Source organism: Solanum tuberosum, unplaced genomic scaffold (assembly GCF_000226075.1).
Source record: "Solanum tuberosum cultivar DM 1-3 516 R44 unplaced genomic scaffold, SolTub_3.0 scf00070, whole genome shotgun sequence".
Lineage (NCBI taxonomy): Eukaryota > Viridiplantae > Streptophyta > Magnoliopsida > Solanales > Solanaceae > Solanum > Solanum tuberosum.
In genome coordinates, this window is record NW_006238996.1 from 1,885,139 (window position 1) to 1,912,143 (window position 27,005).

The 27,005-nt window shown below is 34.8% G+C and overlaps 2 protein-coding genes across 3 annotated transcripts in view; both read right to left on the minus strand.

Moving 5' to 3' along the window:
* Positions 1-7,535: 7,535 nt before the first annotated feature.
* LOC102582847 (synaptotagmin-5-like) lies at positions 7,536-13,445 on the minus strand. Its single transcript, XM_006345591.2, has 13 exons — positions 13,341-13,445; positions 13,139-13,252; positions 13,022-13,072; positions 12,831-12,951; positions 12,538-12,659; positions 11,993-12,094; positions 11,730-11,804; positions 11,167-11,246; positions 10,420-10,570; positions 10,098-10,328; positions 8,196-8,477; positions 7,949-8,062; positions 7,536-7,840 (listed from the first exon to the last, which is right to left on the minus strand). Exons 1-13 carry the CDS (start codon positions 13,443-13,445, stop codon positions 7,697-7,699), a joined length of 1,692 nt encoding a protein of 563 aa, XP_006345653.1. The 3' UTR covers positions 7,536-7,696.
* Positions 13,446-18,601: 5,156 nt separating this feature from the next.
* The window catches only part of LOC102583184 (uncharacterized vacuolar membrane protein YML018C), a 12,927-nt gene continuing 4,523 nt past the window's right edge, over positions 18,602-27,005 (minus strand). The window contains exons 4-8 of one of the 2 annotated variants that reach the window (XM_006345593.2): positions 22,577-22,644; positions 22,387-22,488; positions 19,321-19,438; positions 19,097-19,232; positions 18,602-18,798 (exon numbers count right to left, since the gene is read on the minus strand). In XM_006345593.2, coding sequence (XP_006345655.1) covers positions 18,736-18,798; positions 19,097-19,232; positions 19,321-19,438; positions 22,387-22,488; positions 22,577-22,644 — 487 coding nt within the window. In that variant the 3' untranslated portion in view covers positions 18,602-18,735. Of the gene's footprint in view, positions 18,799-19,096; positions 19,233-19,320; positions 19,439-22,386; positions 22,489-22,576; positions 22,648-27,005 lie in introns of both variants that reach the window. The other variant, XM_006345592.2, reaches the window with a different exon arrangement.

A 27,005-nucleotide genomic window follows, 5' to 3' on the forward strand; every position in this document is an offset into this window, starting at 1 on the left:
TGGTTGCATTGATGGGAATTGGTGGAGTCATCACGGACAGCAATGGGTGGTCCATCATGGAATAGTCACTCTTTATCGGACCAGGTACAAGTAATTGGTATGAAGGGAGACCTATGTTGATGAGTTTACAACATTGTACTGATTAGGAAATACGCAAGATCATTGTTGTAACACCTCAGATTTGAAAAGAAGGAAAATTGTAGGTTTTCTAGAGCTTGTGATTGTTTCTACGGACCCAACCAATAGACCGTAGGTCCTCTTACAGGCCATAGGTGGGAATCGTAGGTAGCGAGTCAAATGATTTTCAAATGTCAAGTTTCGATACCCTTTTTACAGTTCACAATGATGGTCCGTCGTTCAATGTATGAGTCATAGGTAGGTCATGTGGGTGATTCCCAAGCTTAGTGAAATTTTGAGGGCCAAAGTTGGACTATCAGTGGACATGCACGGACTGTAGGTTGAATAACAGACTATACATGGGTCTCGTCGTTCTAGGGTCAAGAAACAAGTTCATGAACCCCCACCAACGATTGACCAGGACGGTCCGTAAATGGACTTACGAACCGTTCCCACTGCCGATTGTGGTCGACAATTATTTTTAAAGGGAATTTTGGGTCTTTTCCTAATTATTTTAACCCAACACTACGTCGTTTTACCCCTAAATCTAAACCATATAAATACCCTCACCATTAGAAAAATCCTCCAATTTATTCATTCTCTCAAATTCCTTAAGTCTATCCAAGGTTTTCTCCAAAAATCTTCTCTCTGGATCAAGGAAGAAAAAGTTAAGGTTCTTCAAGTTCAAGTCTCCTTTCTTCGTCATTGATTAGAGCTTCAATCAAGGTATGTAGGGAGTTCATCAATGCGTTCAATTCACCCATTTAGTTCCCAAGGTTTCTTCAATTTTCCAAGATTTGATTAGATTTTCACTCATTTCCTCACGGGTTCTATTTGTATGGATTCAATTAATTTATTATGATCTTATTTTGATGATTTAGATTTAATTACATGATTTTTCATCAAATTGAATGTGAACCCATGCATTGATCTATGAATTTTGACTATGAACCCTAATTTACATGAATTTATGAAGAAGCTTGAATCTATGAAAATGTTTTATGAAACTATGCATGTTTCATGAAATAAATGTTTAAAGTAAGCTTATAGATAAAGGTATCTATATGTTCTATGAAGCTTGACCATATTACAAAAATGACATATAGATTGTCCCTTAATGTATTTGAGCTATTTTCCTAAATTAGGTCTTGCTTAGTATTGTATCCGGCTATGCCAGCAATGATTACAGATCACGCTTTCAAAACTATTTCCATTAGTAGTAGGGCATTTCTAGCATGAAGTGAATGACTATGGGCCTTTAGAAGCTATTATAAGAAGATCATGGATGGTGAGAGGTTTTCTCACGCATGGTCTAAGGAGCTATCCTATGATAAGACAAGCAGTGAATACCCATGTCCCATAATGATAAGAAAAGTTAAGATTAATGACTAGTTCATGGGATTTATGCTAAGCACCAAGTGGACTAGTGGCGAATACCCATGTCCCATAAACGATGTGCCACCATAGGATGATTTTCTTAGATAGACATTAGCTAGTGGCTTCATGTAAGCTAGAAATTCATGATTCTTACTTTGGCAAGTAGGAAACCCCCTTTTAGTGTGGGGTAGACACTTGATTCCATGATATATCTCGCATGGTCTATATGTCGGTTAATGGTAAAATTCCTACAAAATGAGTTAAGTTAACTACTAATGTTTTATAAATCTTCTTAAATGATTTTACTATGTTTTAACTTGGTCATGCATTTCATATTTTCAATTATGTCCCTTTATGATCATGTCTCATGTTTTATTGCATTCCCCATACTTAGTACATTCCATGTACTAATGCATACTTGTACCTACATTGCTTCACTAATGTAGGGCTTGACAACTCTTCTCCTTTCGTTCATGGCTACTTGATTGCATTAAAGATTTGAAGACTTGGTGGGTCCTCATACATTCAAGGACGATGTCCCTTTTATAGATTTATGTCATTTCCATTTTTCAAGCTTGTATATGATGTATGTGTTACGTCTCAATCACTTTCCTTATGATGTACTAGCTGGCTTTGAGCCTTATGTTAGACTTCTAATTTTTTTCACACTCTCTATAATATAAAACGGTCTTTTAAATTCTTAAATTTTATTATTTTGTATGATGGATAGTAAGTGGCTTGTATAGGGTCTCTTGGGGTCTTATACGCCATGTTACGACTAAGATGTAGTTTGGGTCTTTACAAACATGGTATTCAGAGCATAAGGATTAGAAAGGTGCTAGGATGTCTTATAAGCCACGTCGAGTAGAGTCCTGTTCATAAGTGTGAAGCGCACCACATTTATGAATGAGAGGCTATAAGATGTTTATGAAAGATCACTTCTTTGATTACTCTAAAGTTGTGTCATACAGTTCACCTCTATAAAGGTCCTCCTCTCCTAACCCCTATTTATGCTTTTCAGAATATGCCTCTACGAAGGAATCCTGTGAGAAGGAATATGAATGTTCGTGAAAATTTGGAGCCCAAGGTTCCCCAAGTGTTGGTCGACCCTTTGGCCGAGCAAGTGACTAATAATGAGTTTCGAGCCGCAATTCATGCATTGGCTCAAGCTATGACGGCTCAAGCAAATAGAGAGGTTGTGGCTCCCATGAACCCAAGGGTGGATACGGCAGCGACAAGGGTGAGAGAATTTACTAAATTGAATCCTTCAGAATTTCATGGATCTAAAGTTGAGGAAGATCCTCAAGAGTTTATTGATGAGGTTTATAAGATAGTGGCAATCATGGGTATCACTTCGGTGGAAAAGGTGGAATTGGCTGCTTATCAACTTAAGGGTGTTGCTCAAGTTTGGTTTAACTAATGGAAGGAAAAGAGGGCAATAAATGCAAGTCTTATTTATTGGGAGAAATTAAAGGTTTCTTTTCTTAGTAGGCTCTTTCGCCTTATGATGAGGGAGGAAAAGGTACTTGAGTTCATTGACCTTCGTGAAGGGAATATGAGTGTGAAGGAGTATGCTTTGAAATTCTTGCAATTGTCCAAATACACTCTAACTATGGTTGCCGATCAAGGGGCAAGGATGAGTAAGTTTGTATCGAGTGCTTTTGAGTTGGTGGTCAAAGAATGCCTAACCGCCATCCTTGTTAAGGAGATGAATGTCTCTTGTTTGATGGTGCATGCACAAGAAATAGAAGAGGAAAAGCTTAAGGAGAAAACTACGGATTTAAAGATGGCAAGAAAGGATAATAGTGATTTCTCACATTCAAGGTCTAGTGGAGATAATTGTTCCCAAGTAAGGGTTCTAGTGAGAAAATGGGACCCAAGTGTTGAGAGTGTGTAAAAATACATAGGGGTGAGTGCCTAGTTGGTTCTAATGCATGTTTTGGTTGTGGAAAAATATATCGTAAAATAAGGGATTGTCCTACGGTTGCTAAGAATGAGGGAGATAATTGTCGACGAGCTCAACCTTACCGTTCTTCAGGTCCTAGTGATGGTAAGAAACATAATAGGTTTTATGCTCTTCATACTCGACAAGATTATAAGGGTTCCTCGGATGTGGTAATTGGTGAGTTATGGTCTTCTAGCTTTTATTTATGTATTGCTTGGTATTAGGTGTTTCATTGGCTATGGTAAGACTCCATGTGTTGTAATTGTGTTTGAAGTTGACCTTGAAGTCTTTATGGAAATTCCTTAAGTGTTTTTACCTGTATCAATGGTTCTGTGGGTGTTAAGACTTTGGTGTTATGCTTGGATTGAGGGAGATGGATTTGAAAGGGTTAGAGAGGTTTTCTCCCAAGAGGGAGATAGTGTACTTCATGGTTGTGTGTGTGGGACTATTTAAATTGCTGGAGGGTTCCTTGCTTTAGGTTGGTATGTGAAAGGCCGGAGACGCTGTGATGTCTTAGTATCCCTATCTCTTTTTGTTATCTTCGGATCTAGCTGGAGGCATTAGACACTCATGTTCACTCTTTAGGATTCATGTGTTTTAGTCATTTCCATGTTTCCTCATGCATGCATGCTCATAAAAATTAATATTTTTTATATTTTGATTTAGCTTCATTGATTGCTTCATGATGGTGTGCATTTTTATTTGATTTCCAAATAGCTATTATGACAAGATGTTTTAAAAGCATGTTTTAGCTTGAAGTTGATATTCTTCCTTGATTATGTGCATTTGAGTATGAGTTGCCTATAGGTCTTATGGAATGATATTTTGAAATGCTTTAGCTTGGGGTTAATTTTCCTCATCCGATATGTGCATTTATGTGATTCCATTCATGTTGGGCTGATAGATCTTCTTTCTATCCTCATTATGATGTCTTCAGTCCCGTTCGAGGATGAATGTTGCCGAGGGGGAGATAATGTAACACCTTGAATTTGAAAAGAAGGGAAATTGCAGGTTTTCTAGAGCTGGTGTCTGTGTCTACGGACCCCATCGATGGATTGTAGGTCATCTTATAGGTCGTAGGTGGGAACCGTAGGTGGCAAGTCAAATGATTTTTAAATGTCAACTTCTGATACCCTTTTTATGGTTCACCAGGACGGTCCGTCGTTCAATGTACGAGTCATAGGTAGGTTTCGTAGGTGAGTCCCAAACTTAGTGAAATTTTGAGGGCCAAAGTTGGACTTACGATAGTCATGTATGGACTGTAGTTTGACCAATGAACCGTACATGGGTCCCATCATTCCAGGGTAAAGAAACAAGTTCTTGAACCCCCACCAACGGTTGACCAGGATGGTCCATAAATGGACTTACGAATCGTAGGTTCCCACCATCGATGGTGGATGGTGGTCAGCAGTTATTTATTAAGGGGCTTTTGGGTCTTTTCCTAATTATTCTAACCAAATACTACATCATTTTACCCCAAAATCTAAATCCTATAAATACCATTCACCCTTAGAAATTACCCCAAATTTATTCATTCTCTCAAATTCCCAATGTCTCTCCAAGATTTTTTCCAAAAAGCTTCTGTCTAGATCAAGGAAGTAGAATCAAGGGTTCTTGAAGTTCAAGACTCCTTTCTTCATCATTGCTTAGGTCTTCAATCAAGGTATGTTGGGAGTTCATCAATGGGTTAAATTCACCTATTGAGTGCCCAAGGTTTCTTCAATTCTCCAATTCAATTTCCCAAGATTTGATTAGATTTTCACTCAATTCCTCATGGGTTCTATTTGTATGGATTCAATTATTTTATTATGATCTTATTTTGAAGATTTGGATTTAAGCACATGCTTTTCAACCAATTCCATGTGAACCCATGCATTGATCTATGAATTTTGACTATGAACCCTAATTTACATGAATTTATGAAGAAGCTTGAATCGATGATTATGTTTTATGAAATTATGCATGTTTCATGAAATAAATTTTTATGACTCAAGTAAGCATATAGATAAAGGTATCTATATGTTCTATAAAGCTTAGCCACATGACATGAATGAAATTTATATTTTGCCTTAATGCTTTTCGGGCTATTTTTCTAAATTACGTCTTGATTAGTATGGTAGCCGGATATGCTAATAATGATTATAGATCATGCTTTCATAACTATTTCCATTAGTAGTAGGGCATTTCTAGAATTAAGTGAATGACAATCAGCCTTAAGAAGCTATTATGAAAAGATCATGGATTGTGAAAGGTTTTCTCACGCATGGTCTAAGGAGCTATCCTATGATAAGACAAGCGGTGAATACCCATGTCCAATAATGATAAGACAAGTTAAGATTAATGATTGTTACGTGGGAATTATACTTAGCACAGAGCGGACTAGGGGCGAATACCCATGTCCCATAATCTATATGCCACCATAAGATGATTGTCTTAGATAGACATTAGCTAGTGGATCCACATAAGCTAGAAGTTCATGGTTCTTACCTTGGAAAGTAGGACACTCCTTTTCGGTGTGGGGTAGAGTGTAGACACTGGATTCCATGTTATAGCTCGCATGGTCTTTATGTCCGTTAATGGTAAAATTCCCACATAATGAACTAAGCAAATTACTAATGTTTTATGAATATTCATAAATGATTTTACCATGTTTTAACTTTGGCATGCACTCCATGTTTTCAATTATTTCCCTTTATGATCATGTCTCATGTTTTATTGCATTCTCCTCATACTTATTACATTTCATGTACTAATGCATACTTGTGCCTACATTGTTTCACTAATGTAGGGTTTGACGACTCTTCTGCTTCCGTTCGTGGCTAGTTGATTGCATTAGAGATTTGAAGACTTGCTGAGTCTTTATACATTGGAGGACGATGTCACTTTTATAGCTTTATGTCATTTACATTTGTATGTGATGTATGGGTTATGTCCCAATCACTTTCCTTATGATACACTAGATGGCTTTGAGACTTATGTTAGACTTCCTCTTTTGTCAAAATCTATGATCTAAAACTGTCTTTTGAAATTTTTTTAAATTCTATTATCTTGTATGATGTATGCTAAGTGTCTTGTATAGGGTCTCTTGGGGTCCTATACGTCATGTTACGACTAGGGTGTAATTTGAGTCGTGGCAATTGCAGAGGCTAACTTGAAACTATTGGTGAAGGCAACAAATGAAAAATCTCAGACACTATGGAGGTTCCTAGACCTCGTGGACAAGATCAAGGAGATAATGGTGGAGATAAGGTTCATAGTAAAACAGTGTTATGGGGAAACTAATAAGGTGGCAGACAAATTAGCCTCTCTTAGCCAGATGCTTAAGCAAAATTTGATTTTCACAGTCAGGACTGCCATGGTCAGAAAGAGTCTGTTGCAAATAGATAGGTTGGAAATTGCGTCATTTAGGGTGCGACAACAGAAAGCAGTAGAGATTCAATTTGATCCATCTGAAGTTGCTTGAATATATTGTCTTATTAGTAGCTTGAATGTCTTTGTGAATGATACCGGGTTTGGGTTGTCAAACTCTCATTAGTCAAAGGAAGGGTAAGGTTCCCATTCCCTCTCTTCCTTACATGTATGTGTAATGTTGTTTCTTCGATGATATGAATAAAACGGAATGTTTAACCTAAAATAATCGGTGTTTAAACACTTAACTTATAACAATTTTTTTTGCATAATTTAAAATTCTAAAATCTAAAATATGTTAGCAAATTAAAACAACCTAATAAAAATTTAAAAATTAAATTTATCCCAAAAGCTAAGCAACTATTATGCTAAATTCGATGTGGAAGCTATAAACATTATATGGTGGTATTGAATCAGATCTTTCTTTTTATTTTCATTTTAGTAAACCTATTGTTAGTTTATTTCAAACTTGAGATGTTTTTTAATAAGACATAAGCATGTAGTTTATCTTCAATGCCCTCTTCTTCTTTAAAAAATAAAAATAAACCAGCTCCTTTCTTTCTTGTCTTCCATTCAAATTTACATGAAACGAAACATTTTACTAGCTAATAGGAAAAGGGCAGCATGAAACTGGTTGGTTTAACTAGAAAAAGAAAGACTACCTTTGACATTGTAATTACAACAAATATTAGCAAATGAAAGTCAATAATATCATTGCTTCACTTGAAACATTTTAAAGCTCTACCTTTTCATGTTCTAATTTCCAATTAGGCTTAGCATTTCCTATAAAATGCCATCATATATACGCTTTTTGGGGTAAAAGAAAAAAAAAAACTAATCTAAAATTAATTAATCTCGGATTATAGGTTGTGGTGTCCATTTAAGATGAAATGTTAATCTCCCCGACTTGGCACCATCCAAGGTAAAGGTATCTTTAAATTCTCCTTCTAGTATAACTCTTGTAAGGGTCATGATGCATCTACCAATTTTGTCCTGAAATTTGCAAGTTTTGACAGAGATGCATCAACTTTATAAAGTTCATAAGTTGTGGAGCAATAGTTTAATACTCAAACAGATACAAGATGGTCTAAAAGAATTTACCTTCCCAAAGGTGTCATGGTCCCAAACTTCCAATATGAGCAAATCATGTAATCCATCTTCAACTACAAAGTCAAATGTCTGGTTCCACACTGGGTTAAGGGTGTTGTTTAGAACCTAAGATTAGCAAAGAACGATGAGTAGGACAAAACTTGCTTAATTTAAAAATATTGAAACAAAGTAACTTAATGAAATATAAGACACGTTAGGGGTAGATAATGTTTCATTCTCAGGGTATTCAAAAACTTACTCGGGTTTTATTTTTTTTTCCAGATTTTTTCATAATTAATACAACAAAAGGATCAGATTTCCCCATTAGATCTGTGACAGGTACGTCTTCTGCTGATATTACTGTCACGGAAAGAACTCCTCTAAAGAGGATGTCCCCTTTCTTCTCAGAGATTGCTTGTGAAAAATTGGCTGCCTCTGGTCTAAGGGCCTTCTCCAAGGTAGTTAGTGCATAGTCGGGTTTAAATCCCTTCATAAACACACTATCCATGCCAAAAGGACAAAATAGAAGCTCCAAGTGTACCTGTGTTAGGTGACAATAGAAGAGCTTTGGTTAAGACTCCAGTTTGCATTGATGACACAAACAAGAATTCTCTTGTGGAGAGACTACATAGCATAGACAGGCATCCTAAGTGCACAATTCATGACAAAACGAAAAATGATAAATAGAACAATAAAGAAGAGAAAACTTTTGTTTAATAGTACATACAAATTGACTCCAATAAAAACACGCAAGTATTTATCTATTGGACTTTATTATATTTTATGGTTAATCAAATATCACAAACATATAACCCATTTTAATTGGAAATGTACACCTACTCTATTTTCTTCTGCTTTTTTTTTTATAACGTCAGTTTCTACCTCAACAAGAATCAATCTATTCAGGTGAGTGAGGTGACCTACTCTATATTCCTTGTGTCCAACAAGTGTTGCATCATACGTTGGTATCTACTGCAGGGATGACGACATTATAATATGAAAATGCAGAATAAGATAAGAATAACTAATTAAAACCATAAGTCATTTATGTCACATCACTACATCAAAAATGATCATTAGCAATATGTATTTTTAGCGGCAATTAGCACTCTTTGTATATGTCCCTAAAGCCTTTAGCGACATTGGTTCTAATGGCACTTAACTAATGCCGGTAAAGACTTTAGCACTCTTTATTTATGTCAATATTTTTTGACGCTAAAAGTTGTTTTTGTTGTAGTGCATGGAACATAAGTTCTCATTCTGGCTCTCCTTTTTATTTAAGGCTTGCACGGAATAATCAACATAACGATTATGAAAACCAATATTTTCTAGCTTCTTAAAAAATGTAAAAGCAATTGTTGTTTGTCATCGAGACTCACGAGAACCAAATCAAGAGAGGTTGTAGCATTAAGAAACATGATAACACAAAAAGGAAAAACTATTCCAATCTAAACCCATAAATGATCTCAAATTTCATTTATCTGGATCTTGTAAATTATCCAGCTACTTTACATTATACAAAAACATTCAGAAAATCAATGATTTCTGCTCATATTTTGATACTAGTGGTCCTTCAGAAGGGTGTGCTATCTTCATTAATTTGTATCAAGACACAAAATATAGAAATAACAGCTGAAAAATTCAAATGCCTCTCAAGTCGTTACTGGTCACAAATGAAATTCACATGTTTTTTGTAACTATAGTATTGAAGACTATATATACTGCATAATTGATTTATTCATTTCCCTATAGATTAAAGATGATAGTACTAGACCATAGATCAGAGAGTATGTGGGAGTCTAAAATCATGATGGTAGAACACCATAGAGTAGAGAGTGTGGCAGGTCTAAAGGCTTTCAACCACTAAGAATTTGTCTAGAAAGGTGAGCAAACTCTTCTTCTTTTAAGATAATGATATTCTATTTTAAGAAGTAAGAGCAAAAAAGTCAATTATAGATGATGCCATTCCTATGTACATTTTTCGTTGGAGACAATTAGTTCATCCTAATAATATTTGCATGGAGATCCTAGATAATTGATAAATAAAATGCAGTTGACATGATTGCTTCTCCACTATGAAGCTCGCAACTGGGAGCCAAGTGTCAGTTATAATTTGATGCATTCTAATGCCACTAGAAGACAAATATCAAGATATTCTTACATGTCCTCTATTTTTGGTGTCCCTTTGGATCTCCAAATCCTTCACCAGTTTCAACCACACATCTTTCACTTTACCAGGCTCAAGGAGTTTCAAATCTATTCTAGCACAACCAATGAATTCAGCAGCTTGAATCCCTTCATCATCATACACTCTAATTGTTAAATGTTGAGTAGATATGTCTTCAACTATGAACTCAAAGTGCTCATTCCAAATCGGATTTAAGCAGTTATCCTTAATAGAGTAAACAAAATCTAGAGTTAACCATTCCTTGTTAGGAGAAAAATGAATTAAGAAGGGCAACTAGTGATAGATGTTCTCTTACAATAACTTTGCTGGTTTTTGTCCTGTCACGTAGTGGACGTATAAATAGCTCAACAAAAGGATCAGACTTCCCAATGAGGTCCTTATTAGTCAACTCTTTGGCTTCGATGAGCTTGACTTGCAATACACCAACCGGCTTTAGCTCCAGATCACTACAAAGTACAAGATCAGTTTAGATTGAAAACAATGTCCTTCTTCTTGTCCTTAGTACTTCAGGTCGAGAATATAGGATTTCATTAGAAAATACTATTTGTATTATAATATTATTCGATATTCTACATGTCAATAAAAGACAATTTCATATGTAAAATAGGTTTTTAGTAGTTTGTAACGGTATTGAAATTTTCCCCTACTTTATTTTGATTTTTTTTTCTTTTTGGACTTGATTCTTGATTTTTCTCTACTTAAAGAGAAGTTACCAATATAGACCGATAAAAATGATCAGAAGAAACAATTGGGCAGTAATTAAGCAAGAGGTCGTAAAAGTGATATCTATTTCAAAGGATGACAACTTATATCATTTTGATTAGGATATACATTTTATAGGGATAAAAAGTTTAATTTATTGTTTAAAACTATTTCACTGTTCTTTCTTAATAGATAATCTAGAATATAGAATGTCTTTTTCTTAAAACTGTTATTCCAGAGTTAGAACTAATTCACATGTTCAAACAAAAAAGAATCTTTAGTTTTAAGTGGTAAAAAATGTCAAGTAATGAATATAATGTTTATTAGGAAATTAGAACACCTATAGTCTCCTGGTAATATGGGAACAATATTACGGACAGGCCAAGTGATAGAATCTTCAATTGCATCCCGTATTGTACCCTGTGCATGCAGATTGAATGCCATCAAAAGATCATTCAAGTAAGAGTTTGTTGTACCAATAAAATACATGTTTCTCAATTAGAATTCACAAATGTTAGCTGTAAATACTTATTGTGATAAATACTCATCGTGAATTAACTAACTAATTACAAAAATGTAAGAGAGTTAGACCAATGATCAAGAACAAGGGATGTCATCTATGTTTTCAACTCTTCTCAATTTATGAAAATCACATGACAACAAAGCTTTAAAATCTAAGTAGAATAAAAAAACACTTAAAATGTCACTTAACCAAAATTAACAGTCATGTGAAATGTCACTTGTATGTATAATGTGTGCTAACTTAAGAAAAATTATACTATGTGCTTACAAGGGAAAGAAATGAAAAATGAATATTCATATCGGCTATTTATATGTGGGAAATGTACATGAATGAGAAAGGGGTCTATTCATTCAATAACAAAAACATAAGACATTTCAAACCTCAATGGCATCTGATACTCCAGGAATAGCTGATATATCACCACCCACAACTTTGAGAGTGAAATCCAAATTTTTCTACACGTAGAAATATGCAGGACAAATATAATATCAGAACCATGATTGTGAAACATTATTTTTTTCGTATAAACAAGAACGAAAATGGAACAAAATACAAAACTATATATGCATATCAAGTATTTAATCCATTTATATATCATGTTTGTGATACATAAATAGTACATAAAATAAAAGTTTGTGCTCACCTTGTGACGCAAGGAGTAACAAACAGCTCCGAAACAAGGAAGCTCAGCAACCAGTGGTTTGAATATCAAACGAAAAACACCAGTGAAGCCAATATTCTTGACCTGCATTTAAAATGAATTAGGAGAAGAGTGAAAAATATGTGAGATGATTCTTCATCAATTGTGATGTCTCCATGATTATTATACTGATCTTTAAAAATAATTGGATTTTCTTACCTCTATTACTTTAAAAGGACATTTCGATGTAAATATAATTATGTTCAAGACTCAAGAGTCAACAAAGAAAGTAGTTCTTATGTCACTTGAGCTGATGATAACAAGATTGACCAAGGAAGTAAATGTTTGTTTCAGTTAAAAGACATATAAATAAAGATTGACTCTCACATTTATTGAGAACATGAATTATAGTGTCTTAAGGCATAACTACTGCGTTATTTTGATTCGGTGCTTAATGGAGGTATTTAAGAAATTTAGGGAGAAATAAAATTCTTAAAATATTTAGTAGAACGCATAGAAATGGATGTAAAGTAATTTTTCGAAAGTACCTGTATAGGTAGTCCTACACCAACTAAAGTCTTAATATCCAGAACAATATTGGGATTTCCATCCCACTGCATTTCCAACTCCATAATAATTTCTCCAGGATCACCATCAAGAAGGGAAACTCCTAAAAAGGTAAAAGGAGACGTTGGAGAAGTTAAATTATTCCAAGTAAATATAGAAAATGATTTTTCCTTGGTTCATAATTGGAATTGTAATGTCTAGCCAATCATAGAAAAGGGAAAAATTTATAAAGTTAACTACGACTATAATTAGTTTTAAAATGTGGTCAACAAACCTGTGAATGATGGAGCCACAGTACCCAATGTGAGCTTTGAAAATTTCAGAGCAGCTAAGATAGATGGTCTATATTGCTCAAGAACTGGCTCCACTGAGGTTCTTATCAATTCTGATGCGGCCTAAGCAGAGAATATATAAAATGACACAAAATAGTAAAAACCAAAAGGTGTGCTAGAAGAGAGTAATTACCTCATCAACATAAGGCCAAATTTTTTCTAAGTGATGATTCAGCCAATTCAACTGTAATTTAACAAAAGCAATTATTAGAAAATTGAACTTAGTAAAAAACAAAAGTATTAAGCAAACGTAACTCAACTTTTGCTTTTGTGAAAAGACTACCCAAGAAGGGTATGCTTCAGGGGGTAAAAGTTTTCTTGAATCTTGGACTGTCATCCTGGCAAATGCTGTTATGGATTTTGCCTATAAAAAAGAATATATATATATATAAAAAAAAAATAGAAAAATACGAAATTGCAATTGAAATATAATGAGAAAAGAAAAGAATTACCAAATCAATGCGAACTTTGGATCTGTTATTTTGAAAGCGAGCAAAACAAACAATGAGACCAACACCCAATGCCGCACCTAGGAAAAACCCCATGAAGAAACCCATGTTTATGTGAAAACAAATTTGATAAATATATTTAGAACAAGTGTAGATTCTTTTTGAAAGAAACAAAATTTTTTTTTTGTTCGAGAAAATGTTGGGAGTTATGAGAGGAAGGAAGGAAGGAAACCGCGGGACCAGGCGGAGAGAGGGAGGGAGAGTAACAAAATTTTGATTCGGAAGTTGAGGCGCTCTCTTAAAGCTCTTTATGCTACCACGTGTCACCTAGTTTTATTGAAATGATTCAAGTTTTTAAGTAATGTAATTTTTTCCCTCACTTCATGTTGTTTCTTCTTCTTCAATACTACTCGATTCTTAATGTGATACAATTTTGTGTTTCTAGAATAATAGGGGAAAATGAAATGATAAGAAAGTAAAAAAATAAAATGAAAAATAAAAATTGATTCTTTATTTGCTCCTTTAGTTTTTTTGACTTTGATACTTTCTTCGTTGATTATAATTTTAAGTAAGAAATTATTACTATTTATTTACTTATTTTTCTTTGCTTTGGTGGGTGATTATTGTTGATTAGATAAATTCTCAAAGAATAGAATTGGCATATATACGTTCGATGGTGTTTCTTTTCATTACATAAATGATCACTAAAATTAATAATAAAGACTTGGATTTTCTAAACTAAAAAAAGTTGGGTAATAAAGGAATGTAGTTAAGAAATGACTTTTGCATTCCTCTAATATAACATAAATATGAGGGGAAATAAGAAAAATGTGAAAAAAATTTGAATTTTTAGCAATAAAGAGATGTCATATCACTTTTCTTTTGTCTTGTTTTTATATTTAGATAGATTAGAGATTATTTTTTCCAAAAAGTATTAATATTTTTTCTCTTTATAGTAATTATTTTTCTAATAAAATTGTGTCAAGTGCGGATAATTTTACTAATTAATAATAGTAGTATCTCGTTATTATTTAATATAATATTCTTACATGTTACGGATAATCTCCCCACACAAAGCATATATATTTTTTATAAAAAATTTAAAAATCATGTGTCTTTTTTGTTAAAAAAATATAAATTTACAGATCAAATTTTATTTTAAAAAATTGTTTCATTAAAGCCACAAACATGAAATTGAAATCTTACTTTCAAGAGAATTTGAGATTTAAAATCACGATTTGAAATTTATTTAAATTTTATAAACACATGCTAATGTCAAATCAAATTTTTGAATGTGAGCTCAAAATTACATGGCCAAATACCTACTTTTAGTAGTAACAAGTAAATTTATTCCAGCTTCGTGTAAAATGAAAAAACTTTATTTATATGCAAAATAACTTTTTTAAATATTAAAAATATTTTATAATTTATTTTGATATGCAATTCATATAATGTGTGGTATTATTAACACTTCATTTAACATTAATATTAACTAGCGTGTCTGCGCGATGCGCAGATAATATTGAAGTATTATTTCTAATTGTTTTAGATTGAAATGTTTGATCAAGTACCGTATGTTAAAAATGGCAAAACACGTCCTCCCTTTTTACTTAGTGGCAACTGATAACCCCTTTTTGTTTTTATAAGGAAAAAGGTATAAGTACCCCCTAGACTATGACTAAAATCTCAAAGATACACATTAATTAAACTAAGGTCTTATTACCTCTTGAACTCATTTCTTTTGTAATTTTGTACACCTTTTTGGCTTATGTGGCATCCAAATATCTCTCACGCGTCTCAATTGCGTGGAGTTACGGAGTGTGCTACGTAAGTTAAAAGGTGTATAAAATTACAAAAAAATGAATTCAGCAGAATAATAGGACCTTAGTTTAGTTAAGATGTATTTTTGAAATTTTAATCATAGTTTAAAAGATACTTGTGTTTTATCCCTTTTTATAACAAAAAAGATTTTTTTTAAATTAAAATTTGCGTATTGTAGCCCCACGTTATTTTTTAGGAAGTTATTTTTATTTAAATTAATTAATTTTAAGTTGGTGGCAGCATGTTGCCATTTTTATTGGGTGGAGTTTTTTTTTTTTCCTTCTTTTCTCATATGCACGTTTACTTTTGATTGGTGAATAGTTATTCATAATGTAAACATTTATACTTCTTTTGTCCAATAATATTTGTCCACTATTGAATTTGTACATTTCTTAAGGAACTATAAATAGAAGGGTACTTTTACTATATCACCATTTGAATATAATAAATACAATGTCTTGAAAAATGTAAAAAGAAATGACTATAATTAATTATAAGGGTAAATCAGGAACTAAGTGTAAAATTATCCATTGATTTCATAAAGTGGACAAGTATTGTTGAACATCCTAAAATAATTTAGTGGACAACTATTATTGGACGGAGGGAGTATCATTCTTCATCAATTCTTTTAAACAAAAGTTGATGTCATATCTTCTCCAGTAACTTTACATGCATTCTTTAAGAATAGTCCTCTTTTTTTCTTCACTTTAAATTATTGATAGTATATTGATTTCTAGTCGTGAATTTCTCTATTTGTGAGCCTATGTTTAATCCCTTTTTATTTTGTTGTTAAATTTTTTTCTTGGATTTTTAATTTTTCAAGTTGAAGGTTTATATATTTAGGTGAAAATTTAGGAGATAGTAATTGATTTTGGATATGGTTAAGAAAAATATTCTTAGGATTATTCCTAAAAAAGGAGATTTTGATTTTGATTTTGTTGATTCTCCATCCAAAACTTTAAATTTTAGCCATGCAAGTTCTTCGCGATATCCGATTCGTAGTATAAATCATTTTAAAGGTAAACAATGTGAATAAGTTGGTGTTGTTTATAAAAAAACATTAAGAAAAAAAAGAAGAATAAAAGAGTTATTTCAATTGAGGTTGCTAGAAGGTAAAAGATTATAAAAAGTGATGATGAGGATGACGATGATGGTAGTTCTAAGGAAGAAAAGGCTCTGGTTTGTAACCGTAAGGAGACTGCCAAAAAAACTGTAAGAAGAAAGAAAAATGCTAAAATTGGTAAGGCAGTTCGAAGCCGAAAAGTTGTTGAAAGTGAGGTCGAAGATGAAGATGAAGATGAAGGGAATTCGTCTGATGAAAAGGTCGTGGTTGATAATCACGTTTTGAAAGTATTTTTGTGTTCATTATTATATTGAATTTTTTTTTTGGTCATGATTCATGAATAACCTGGGTGACCCTTGTACATAGCTCTATTTGTAAGTTAGACCCTTGTACTCATGGTTTTGCCAATTGAACCCTTAAACTCATTGAAACACAATATTTTAAACCCCTTTCTCCTCCGATGTGTGGTTGTGCAGTACACACATTTACACATGGAATTTCAATTGACACTTGAAATTAAATGTTAAAAAAAGTGAGAACCAAATTCATGTCAAATAGGTAGAATTCTTACCTATTTAACTTGAATTGCACACTATAGGTTCACAAAAACACTACAAATCTTCGTCACAAATTTGAATTAATATCATATATTTACAAAATTCATTTATTGTTCTTCAAGCTTCCTCGAGCTTATCAATGAAGTTTTTTCAATTTTTTAATACTCACTATTTTGAGAAAGCATTTGGGGGTCATTACATAAAGACGAAGAAGATGATGACAAATATGAAGATGTCGAACATGAAGAAGAAGAAGAAGATGTAAGGGGGCGGGGTATGGTGGGTGGAACCAAAGAAGGAAAGGAGAGGAATGGGAAGAAGAAATTTGGTTTGGGGGGGGAAGGGGGTAAAGGCTGGGAAAGTGGGAAGAAACTAATATTATACTCACTCATATTAAAACGCATGGAATGACAAAATATTTTAACTCAACAATATTAATGTCACATGTGTTTGGTTAATGGTAAGAAGTATTGTGTTTCAGTGAGTTTAAAGGTTCAGTTGGCAAAATCGCAAGTATAATAGTCCAACTTACAAACGAAATGATCATTCCACCAAAATAGTTAAGCATTCACTTTAAAGCATGCCTCGTAGATCATTCCACCAAAATAGTTAGGCATTCACTTTAAAGCATGCCTCGCAGATCATTCCACCAAAATAGTTAAGCATTCACTTTAAAGCATGCCTCGTAGATCATTCCACCAAAATAGTTAGGCATTCACTTTAAAGCATGCCTCGCAGATCATTCCACCAAAATAGTTAAGCATTCACTTTAAAGCATGCCTCGTAGATCATTCCACCAAAATAGTTAGGCATTCACTTTAAAGCATGCCTCGCAGATCATTCCACCAAAATAGTTAAGCATTCACTTTAAAGCATGCCTCGTAGATCATTCCACCAAAATAGTTAGGCATTCACTTTAAAGCATGCCTCGCAGATCATTCCACCAAAATAGTTAAGCATTCACTTTAAAGCATGGCAAAAAAAAATCATATTTATGTGATTTATTTTCCTCTTTAGTCAGTCCAAAAAGAATAACACATTTCTATATTAAGTATTCCCTTTGTCCCAATTTATGTGACTTACTTTCCTTTATAATCTGTCCAAAAAAGAATGATACATTTCCATATTAAGAAACAATTTAACTATAAAATATCTATTTTACCCTTAATGAAATAATTTACAACCACACAAATTTTTATCATTCATTTTGGACTACAAGTTTTAAAAGTCTTCCTTTCTTTCTTAAACTCCGTGCCGAATCAAACTATTTCAAATAAAATGGGACGCAGGGAGTAACAATTTAACTTTAAAATGTCTATTTTACCCTTAATAAAATAATTTATAGCCACACAAATTTCTATCATTCATTTTGAACCACAAGTTTTAAAAGTCTTCCTTTCTTTCTTAAACTCCGTGCCGAATCAAACTATTTCAAATAAAATGGGACGCAGGGAGTAACAATTTAACTTTAAAATGTCTATTTTACCCTTAATAAAATAATTTATAGCCACACAAATTTACTTATCATTCATTTTGGACTACAAGTTTTAAAAGTATTTTTTCTTTCTTAAAACTCCGTGTCGAGTCAAACTACCTCACATAAAATGAGGCGGAAGAAATACTAATTACGTCTAGTTCTCGTTTATAGGTAGGATGAGACCACGTAGAAAAACATGCAGTTTTCTAACACTTGTGATGATGAAGATGTTAAAAAAACGCAATGGTACGAGTTGGATGATGAAGACCAGTACTGAATTGAACGGACATAATATAATTTTAGCACTCAATATTTATTTACACTACATGGATTTTAAAAAAAATGATAACTTTGATAAAAAAGAATAATCAAAACGGGAAAGGCATTTGGAGATCAAAAGTGGGACAACAATTTAAATATCATTTGCAGTCACATAACTCTAGTATAATGGCCATCTTTCTTTCGTCTTTCCACCAAATGTCATAGTCCCATAAGTTTCGAAATCCGGTCTGCTATATTAGCTATAACAAATCCTGCAAATACCTGCAATCAACCAAGCCCAGAAATCAGAATCATGTTTTCCTGTGGATCAATTGATTAGTAATACATCCTTAAATATAGAAAGAAAATGAGTCAACTAGTCATTCAAGCGTTGGGAGGAAGTAATTATAAAAGAGAGATTCCAACTATGATATGGACAAGTTACTTTGTTTTTTATATTTTCCTGCTCCAGCTATAACAGGTAACGGCATTTTGGCTTTTCAATAAAACACAATCACACGATAGAACTCGAAACTTCAGTGCTGCAACCAAGTTTTCTTTTCAGCATTAATGTTGTTACCTGTGCTGAGCCAAGAATGTATATAGCAGAATAATGACGTCCATGAATCACCATGTCAGCCACCATTGCAAGTGGAATTGTGAGAGACATGCCGAGAGTTGCAACTAATGGAGTTGTCCAAACAACACACAGTGCCCTAAAGAGGAGGGAAGCAAGTTATGGGTACAGTTGATAACGCAGAGGTGAAGAGTATGTATGGGTGGTGGATAACTCATCTTTCATACCAAAAGTAATCCGAGAGAACACTTCCTACAAGTCCATTGGCTAAAACAACTTCATCCAATTTAGCAGAATGAGGTATTGTGAACTTGGGTTCAATCCCTAGCGCAGTCAATGGCCATACTGGACAAAAAAAATTCAAATGAAGTAGTTTATAAAGACATTAGAACTCAATAATATAAAGAATAATATCATTTGTTAATAATAATAATTTTCATATTGTGAATACATAGCTTTCTCTAATAAGATATTAAGAAGATGCATAATCGCACAATTGTATTCTTTATGAATGTAGTGGGGAAACTAATTATCAGGTCATTGATCCTACATGTCATCAGACATCTACTATTATGTATATACAACTTTAAGCAAGTAGGACACAAATAAAAAGGAGCAACTTTTAAGACATTAAGATCACCCCCGCCAGTGATAACTAAATCGTCAACTTAAAGTCTAAAACGACCAAGTAAATCCATAGATCTAGAGAAGAATGGTGAAAGAACACATAATGATCAGCTTCTATGAGTCATTCCAAACTCCTGAATAACTGTTTTGAACTTAACAAACCAGGCTCGTGGAGACTGTTTCAAACCATGGAATGACTGACGCAATAAAAAAACAAGACCACTGGACTCTCCTGGAACAACAAGCCTAGTGGTTGGTCCATATAAATTTTGCTAACAATAGGACCTTGGCCTAACCCCAAAAGCTGCTAGCTTCATGCTATGAAGATTGCCCAAAACCATATAAGGACCCATTCTGATGCACAACTAATGTGGGACCCCTCCCCTCATGCTTAGGACAGGACATGTGAAACGTGGATAATATTACATGGAGGCTCAACATCATATAAACCAAGAATTGGAATGGTTCTTGCTCTGATACCACATGAGAAAATAAGACATGGAAACATTGAGTGATAACTTAAAGTGGTGAAATAGGAAAGGATCAATCCAATAAATTCTAACTAATCCTAGTTGACGTACAATATCATTTGGATTTCTTAACAAGCTACATCTGAGATTTTGATACACTGAATATAATTTGTTAAAGAACTAATTTCCAAGTGAATGACATCAATAAACAAGAGACCAAAAGAGTGACATCCACTGCAATGAAGCCTGACCCTCTTTTGTGACCATGAGTCTTGCCTGATGCTGGCAATTGGAAAGTGAGGCCAAGGTTATTCTATTCTTGTACCCTAGCAAACCATCACTTATATGTAAACATCAATAATTTTCCATATCATGTCATATTTTATAGTGCTACAGAATAGTGTTAGATTTAGAAAAAAGTTCCCAACCTCAAATGTGTAAATAGGAGGACTGGTGAGCCCCCCAGTCACTAATAGCAAGTAAAAGGTGACCAAGCTAAGTTGGAGCCAAACTGACCAACATCGCATATTTATTATATAAGGGAAAGAGCCCAAATACGCCATCAAACTTTGAGAAAAAGGCTCATCTATGTCATCCGTTAAAAATTTGGCTCATCTACGCCATTTCTGTTTGAGAGAAGGTTCATCCATGGATTATTTGTTAACGCAAAACAATTCCGGTTTTGCAAAATCATTTTTTACACGTGGTCAATTATGACTCTGCCACAGTAATTAAATCATTTTTAAAAGGGAAAAGGCTCAAATATGCAATCGAACTTTGAGGAAAGGCTCATCTATGCCATCCGTTTAAAGTTTGGCTCATCTATGCCATTTCCGCTTGAGAAAAGGCTCATCTATGCCATCCGTTTAAAGTTTGGCTCATCTATGCCATTCCGTTTAAAGTTTTGGCTCATCTATGCCATTTCCGCTTGAGAAAAGGCTCATCTATGTCATCCGTTAAAAATTTGGCTCATCTACGCCATTTCTGTTTGAGAGAAGGTTCATCCATGGATTATTTGTTAACGCAAAACAATTCCGGTTTTGCAAAATCATTTTTTACACGTGGTCAATTATGACTCTGCCACAGTAATTAAATCATTTTTAAAAGGGAAAAGGCTCAAATATGCAATCGAACTTTGAGGAAGGCTCATCTATGCCATCCGTTTAAAGTTTGGCTCATCTATGCCATCCGTTTAAAGTTTGGCTCATCTATGCCATCCGTTTAAAGTTTGGCTCATCTATGCCATCCGTTTAAAGTTTGGCTCATCTATGCCATCCGTTTAAAGTTTGGCTCATCTATGCCATTCCGTTTAAAGTTTTGGCTCATCTATGCCATCCGTTTAAAGTTTGGCTCATCTATGCCATTCCGTTTAAAGTTTTGGCTCATCTATGCCATTTCAGTTAACAAATAATGGCATGGGTGAGCCTTTTCTCAAGCGGAAATGGCATAGATGAGCCAAAATTTTAACGGATAGCATAGATGAGCCTCTTCTCAAAGTTCAATGGAACATTTTGAGTCTTTTCCCTTTATTAAAACTTTTAAGTACTATAATGGGGAGTCTAATCTCTTAATCATTGTCAAATATTGTTAGCAATACATACAAGTTACAAAAGGAAAGAATATCCAGCATTTTGATGTCGAGCATCATACATTAAGTCAAGTCAACTACAACTAGTCACCATTTAAATGGCAAAACCAATAGGTCAAAAAGAAGTATGGCTACAAACTTATCAATAGCTTTGGAGATAAATTGATCAACAAACTATGAAATTAATCAGCAAATCAACACTGACTTCATAAATTGCATTTGTCTAGATTTACCTACCAAAAGTCCTATATGACACATACTGTCGCCAGAAGATTTCAGGTTGAGTATGAGACTCTGTCCTATATTCTAACCTATCTAAGCATGGCTTGTCTGATACCAAAATGGCTTAAATTATATTTGTCTTTATCAGATTTTCATGAGATTACAGACGGACTATATTGGAGTCTTGTCGTATTGCAACTTTTCTAGTTTACAACCTTAAAGATGTTTTTTTTCCTCAACCTCAAACCTGAACTGGAAAACACGGAGAAAGAACTTATTTTCAGAAGACGGCAACAAAGCATTCCAAAAGTGCAAATGAAAGAGACTGCTTGTTATATACACAAATTAGAACTACTTAACATTAGGGCAAAAGGATCAAATCTTACCAAGCCACCACATGGTCACAAGGGTACACAACCCTATATACCCGAACAATTTTTGCATATCTACTCCTTTTCCTTCCTCACCAGCGACTTTTTTAAGAAGCACTGCAGATCATTAGGAGAAAACATTATCCACCTCATCATATTGTACAGCTAATACTTAGTATCAAGAATAATCCAGAAGAAGCCTAACCAGTGAACAACCCATACGACATTGCTGATAGAAGGCCAAAGAGGTCCCCAAGGAGAGAACGTTCACCACTTCTTTAAAATAAACAAAAAGTTTAACTATCAGTCAACACCCTGAAACACAGTTGAAAGGAACACCAATGAAAACAGCAGAGAATTTAGGATCCGAAGATTGTATATAAAAAAGAAGATGCAGTTTTATGTCGTGATTGGAAATTAAAGGGATAGAAAGGTTGATGTCTCAAGTTCTTTACATCAAGGATAAACATATATATTTGTGCTTGCCATTACTTAGAAGTGGCGTATATGAGAATGTTGAGATGGATGTGTGGACATACTAGGCGAGATAGGATTAGGAACAAAGATAGCTGGGACAAGGTGGAGTGGCTTCCGTTGTGTATAAGATTAGGGAAGCGAAGCTTAGATGGTTCGGGCATGTGAAGAGGGGATGTCTAGATGTCCTAGAGAGAAGATGTGAGAGATTGGATATGGTGAACCTGAGAAGAGGTAGAAGTAGGCCGAAGAGGTATTGGGGAGAGTGATTAGAAGGGACATGACACATTTGTTTCTTACCATGGACATGACCCTAGATAGAAAGATATGGAGATTGAGGATTAAGGTAGAAGGCTAGTAGGTAGTCACGCGTTGTCTAGTTTTCCTTATTAGTGGTACTAAAATTATTTCTCTCCTACTTTCTTAGACTTCGATTTTATGATTACCTATTGTTTCCTTTCTTTCGGTTATCGTATCATTTGTTGTTGCTGCTGAAATTCTCTATTGTATTTCATTTTCCTACTTGTTTGATATGTTTTACTTGAGTGAAGGGTCTATTGAAAACAATTTGTATACCCTAATAAAGTAGGGGTAAGGTTGCGTACACACCATACCTCCCAGACTATTTCACTGGGTATGTTGTTGTTGCTTGCCATTACTAAGAAACTCTAAGTACCCTATTAGAGTAAGGCATGCGGAACTAAACTGACTCATTCTTGTCTCTAGCAGTCAACTAACTAAGAGAAGTCCAGTAATTAGCCTACTTTGCACTACTTGAGGCCATTCATCAACTCATTTTTGGTTCCTATTCTAAGAGATCCTTGTGGCAGACCGCAGACGGCAGTGAAGATTGTTTTCAATGATCAAGGAAAAAGTGAAAAACAATGCCAATTTTCTAACACTCTTGATAGTTAAAAAATACAATGGAAATCCCTAATTTTCTTCCAATCCGTATCAGCAAACGTAGTATATGGAGTAAAACTAGGTATCGACAGGTGGACCCAAAATGAATTCAACACGGGGAAAATATCAGCTTGTGCAGAGAATGGATACGGGATAAGCATTTCCCCGAGAATAGCGATGATAGCTCTAGTATCGATAATGCTGGAAGCACCCGACTGAGGACATGACAATCGGGAAAAGAAGGATTGCGCGGCTGAGTATTTTTTCCCACACCTTTTACTAGTTCTCCTCCCCGGATTTAGCTCACCATCACACCCGAGGTAGCTTGCAACAATCTCCAAGTCGGACAGAAATCCGCGTTGAACCCAAAGTCAAATATTAGGTACGTGACATTATTCAAGTACTGTTCAGAAATACCGTTTTCCCTCGGGTATAAAGTAGCCTTTTTGTATTAGTATCCATAAGTTTATGCCCTATAAATAAACCCTTCCCTGGAGAAGAAAACATCTCATTTTTCATTTGTAATACATATTTTTGCAATCACGTGCTAAGGATTGTCAGATCTCATTCTTTCTTACTCTAATTCTTGCATTTTAACATCCAGATTTCTTATTCTTTATTCAGCTTTATATTCAGTTCATTTACTTGTGTCTTTAGCTTAGCCAAAAAAGAGAAGAGGTATGATCGAACCTAATTCACTTGTCTTTAACCCCTATTTCAGAAATTTAACTTCGTTGGCATCCACATGATTCTTTCGGCAACTAATTTGGCAGTGTCTGTGGGGATAGGCCATTGTGATATTATTTTGATCTATTGCTTCTGCTCTTTACTAGGTCATCAATTTTAACCTACTCAGAAGCGTTACGACATCTGGAACTCCTTATAACAGTCTAGCCACCGACGACCGACTCCATAACCCACTCACTGTAGGTTTGCCTTACCATTTAGTTCCGTTAGATGTGTAGGTTGCGGAATGCTCCGAGGAGCATGAACAAGAAAGAGAAGACAATCAGGCTCCTTCGCAAGAAGAGGCCGAGGGCATAAATGCAAGAACATCCATCTGAGCATCCTCATTTTCACTACTTTTATCTTCTGAACGCGCGGGTTTTTGACCGGCCAATACTCCACCCCATAGAACAGAGCAGGTCTAATAACCATTCTATAAAACTTTCGTTTTTAAGTTTTAGTGGCACCTTCGTATTGCATAAGACACAAGATGTAAGCCTCAATTTCATCCAACCCGCTCCAATACGATGAGTAATCGTCAATCTCCCCATTTCCTTGGATTATTGACCTGAAATACTTGAAACTTCCCTCTTGGGATGAATTTTGTACTCTTCATTACTTCTACATCTTCCTCGTGAGTATCGTCGATGACCTTGAAGGCTTGAACTCCAAGATTCTTTCTTAGTCCTATCAATCTAAACCCTTTACACTCCAGAGTCTGTCTCCAATCCTTCAATTGCCATCAACTCCTCAACGTGTCTCATCAATCAATACTATGTCATCCGCAAAAAACATACACCAAGGAACTTCCCCTTGGATATGTCATGTCAATTCATCCTATCAACAATGCAAATAAAAATGGACTAAGAGTTGATCCCTGATGCAATCTCATCACCATTAGGAAGTGTTCTAAGCCTCCTCGTATGTCCCTTACTAGGTCTTTACTAGGGTCTTGGCTTCTTGATACATGTCCTTCATTCCCCTAACGTACGCATTCCATCTTTAACCTACAAACATTTCCAAAGAATCCTTCTCGGGACTTTGTCATAAGCTTTTTCTAGGTCAATAAACACCATATACATGTCCCTCATCCTCTTTGTATAATGCTCCACCGATCTCCTTCAAGATGGATGGTTTCTGTAGTTGATTGTCCCGATCCAAATTGATTCTCTATAATAGACACACCTCGTTATCCTAAACTCCACCACTCTCTCCCAAACCTACAAAGTGTTTGCTTAGTAGCTTGATACTCCTACAGGTGTTGCAATTCTAGATAGCTCCCTTGTTCTTGTATTACAGGTTCAAGCATTTTTGTTGTACTAAAGATGACATTAAACAACCCGGTTAGCCACTCCATACCAACCTTATATGCACTCTTTCAAAATTTCATGGATATCTCATCGTCTCATCCTACAAATAGCCTCTTTAACCTCCTCGCACTCAATACCAAAAATATTGACAAGTGGTCTAACTCACCTAGCACAATACTCATGTCTCCCTCTTTATTCAAAAGTTTTGTGAAAGTAAGTCTGCCATCTCCGTCTAATGTGTGTCTCCTTTACCAATACATTGTCTTCATAATCTTTGATGCACTTCACTTCGTCCAAGTCTCGGACCCTCCTTTCTATCGCCTTGGCGAGCCTATACAACTTCTTATCCCTGCCTTCATCCTGCAATTCCTTGTACAAACGTTCAAAAGTTTTCGTCTTAGACACTTTAACTACTAACTTTGCTTCCTCATTCACCTCTTTATACCTCTCCAGCCCTCTCTATTGGTCCTCATTTCCTCCTTATTTTTACTCTCCACCCACTCCTTACAGACAACCTTCATGGTGCCACCTTCCCTCGGAGCACTCCATTCCACCACCAATCCCTTCGGCGACCACCATCGTTATCCTTTGAGACACCGACACCCTCTAGCTACTTCCCTAATGCAATTAGATTACCTATCCCACGTGTTGTTAGCATCCCCAACTCCCCCATTGCTATCAGTTTCTCTCCATCTCTCTTTAGCTCCGGCCGTAGTCAAGTCGGCTTATTTGATCCTCTGTATTTCAAACAAAGTCATCTTCTTCCTCTTCCTCTTCCTCTTCCTCTTAATTACTAAGTCCATTGCCAAGAGCTTATGAGTTGAGAAAGCTCATTTACCTGAATTATTGTTTTTACCCTACGTGTCGATAAACTCCTTTATTGGTCCTTGTGTTTTCCATTTTCCAATGTTCTAGATTTAGCCTTGAATTTTCGAATTTCCAGAAGGAACCCTAATAATCCATATCCTAGCAAATCATCAAAAGGAAGATGAAGAAATTGAAATCCTTAAAGTTAATAGGTTTAAGTGTTTCAACTTTCAATATGGAAGGAGAAAGAATACTAAAGCTTTTGATAGAACAGATTTCACAAGAAAGCTCAGAAAAGGAAGGTGAAAAGGAAACAACAAAGCTTGGAAATAAATAAAAAAATTGCAATACAAAGAGAGAAAAATGAAGGTGTACCATCAGCAACTAAAAATGCATTAAAACAGAAGTTGACCC

Coding starts and splice junctions, on each gene's coding strand:
- LOC102582847 (XM_006345591.2), bottom strand. CDS start 13,445: ATGGGTTTCTTCATGGGGTTTTTCCTAGGTGCGGCATTGGGTGTTGGT. Junction 12,095..12,537: donor GTGTAGGACTACCTATACAG/GTACTTTCGAAA, acceptor TTTTAAATGCAG/GTCAAGAATATTGGCTTCAC. Junction 8,478..10,097: donor ACACCAAAAATAGAGGACAT/GTAAGAATATCT, acceptor CACCTAACACAG/GTACACTTGGAGCTTCTATT.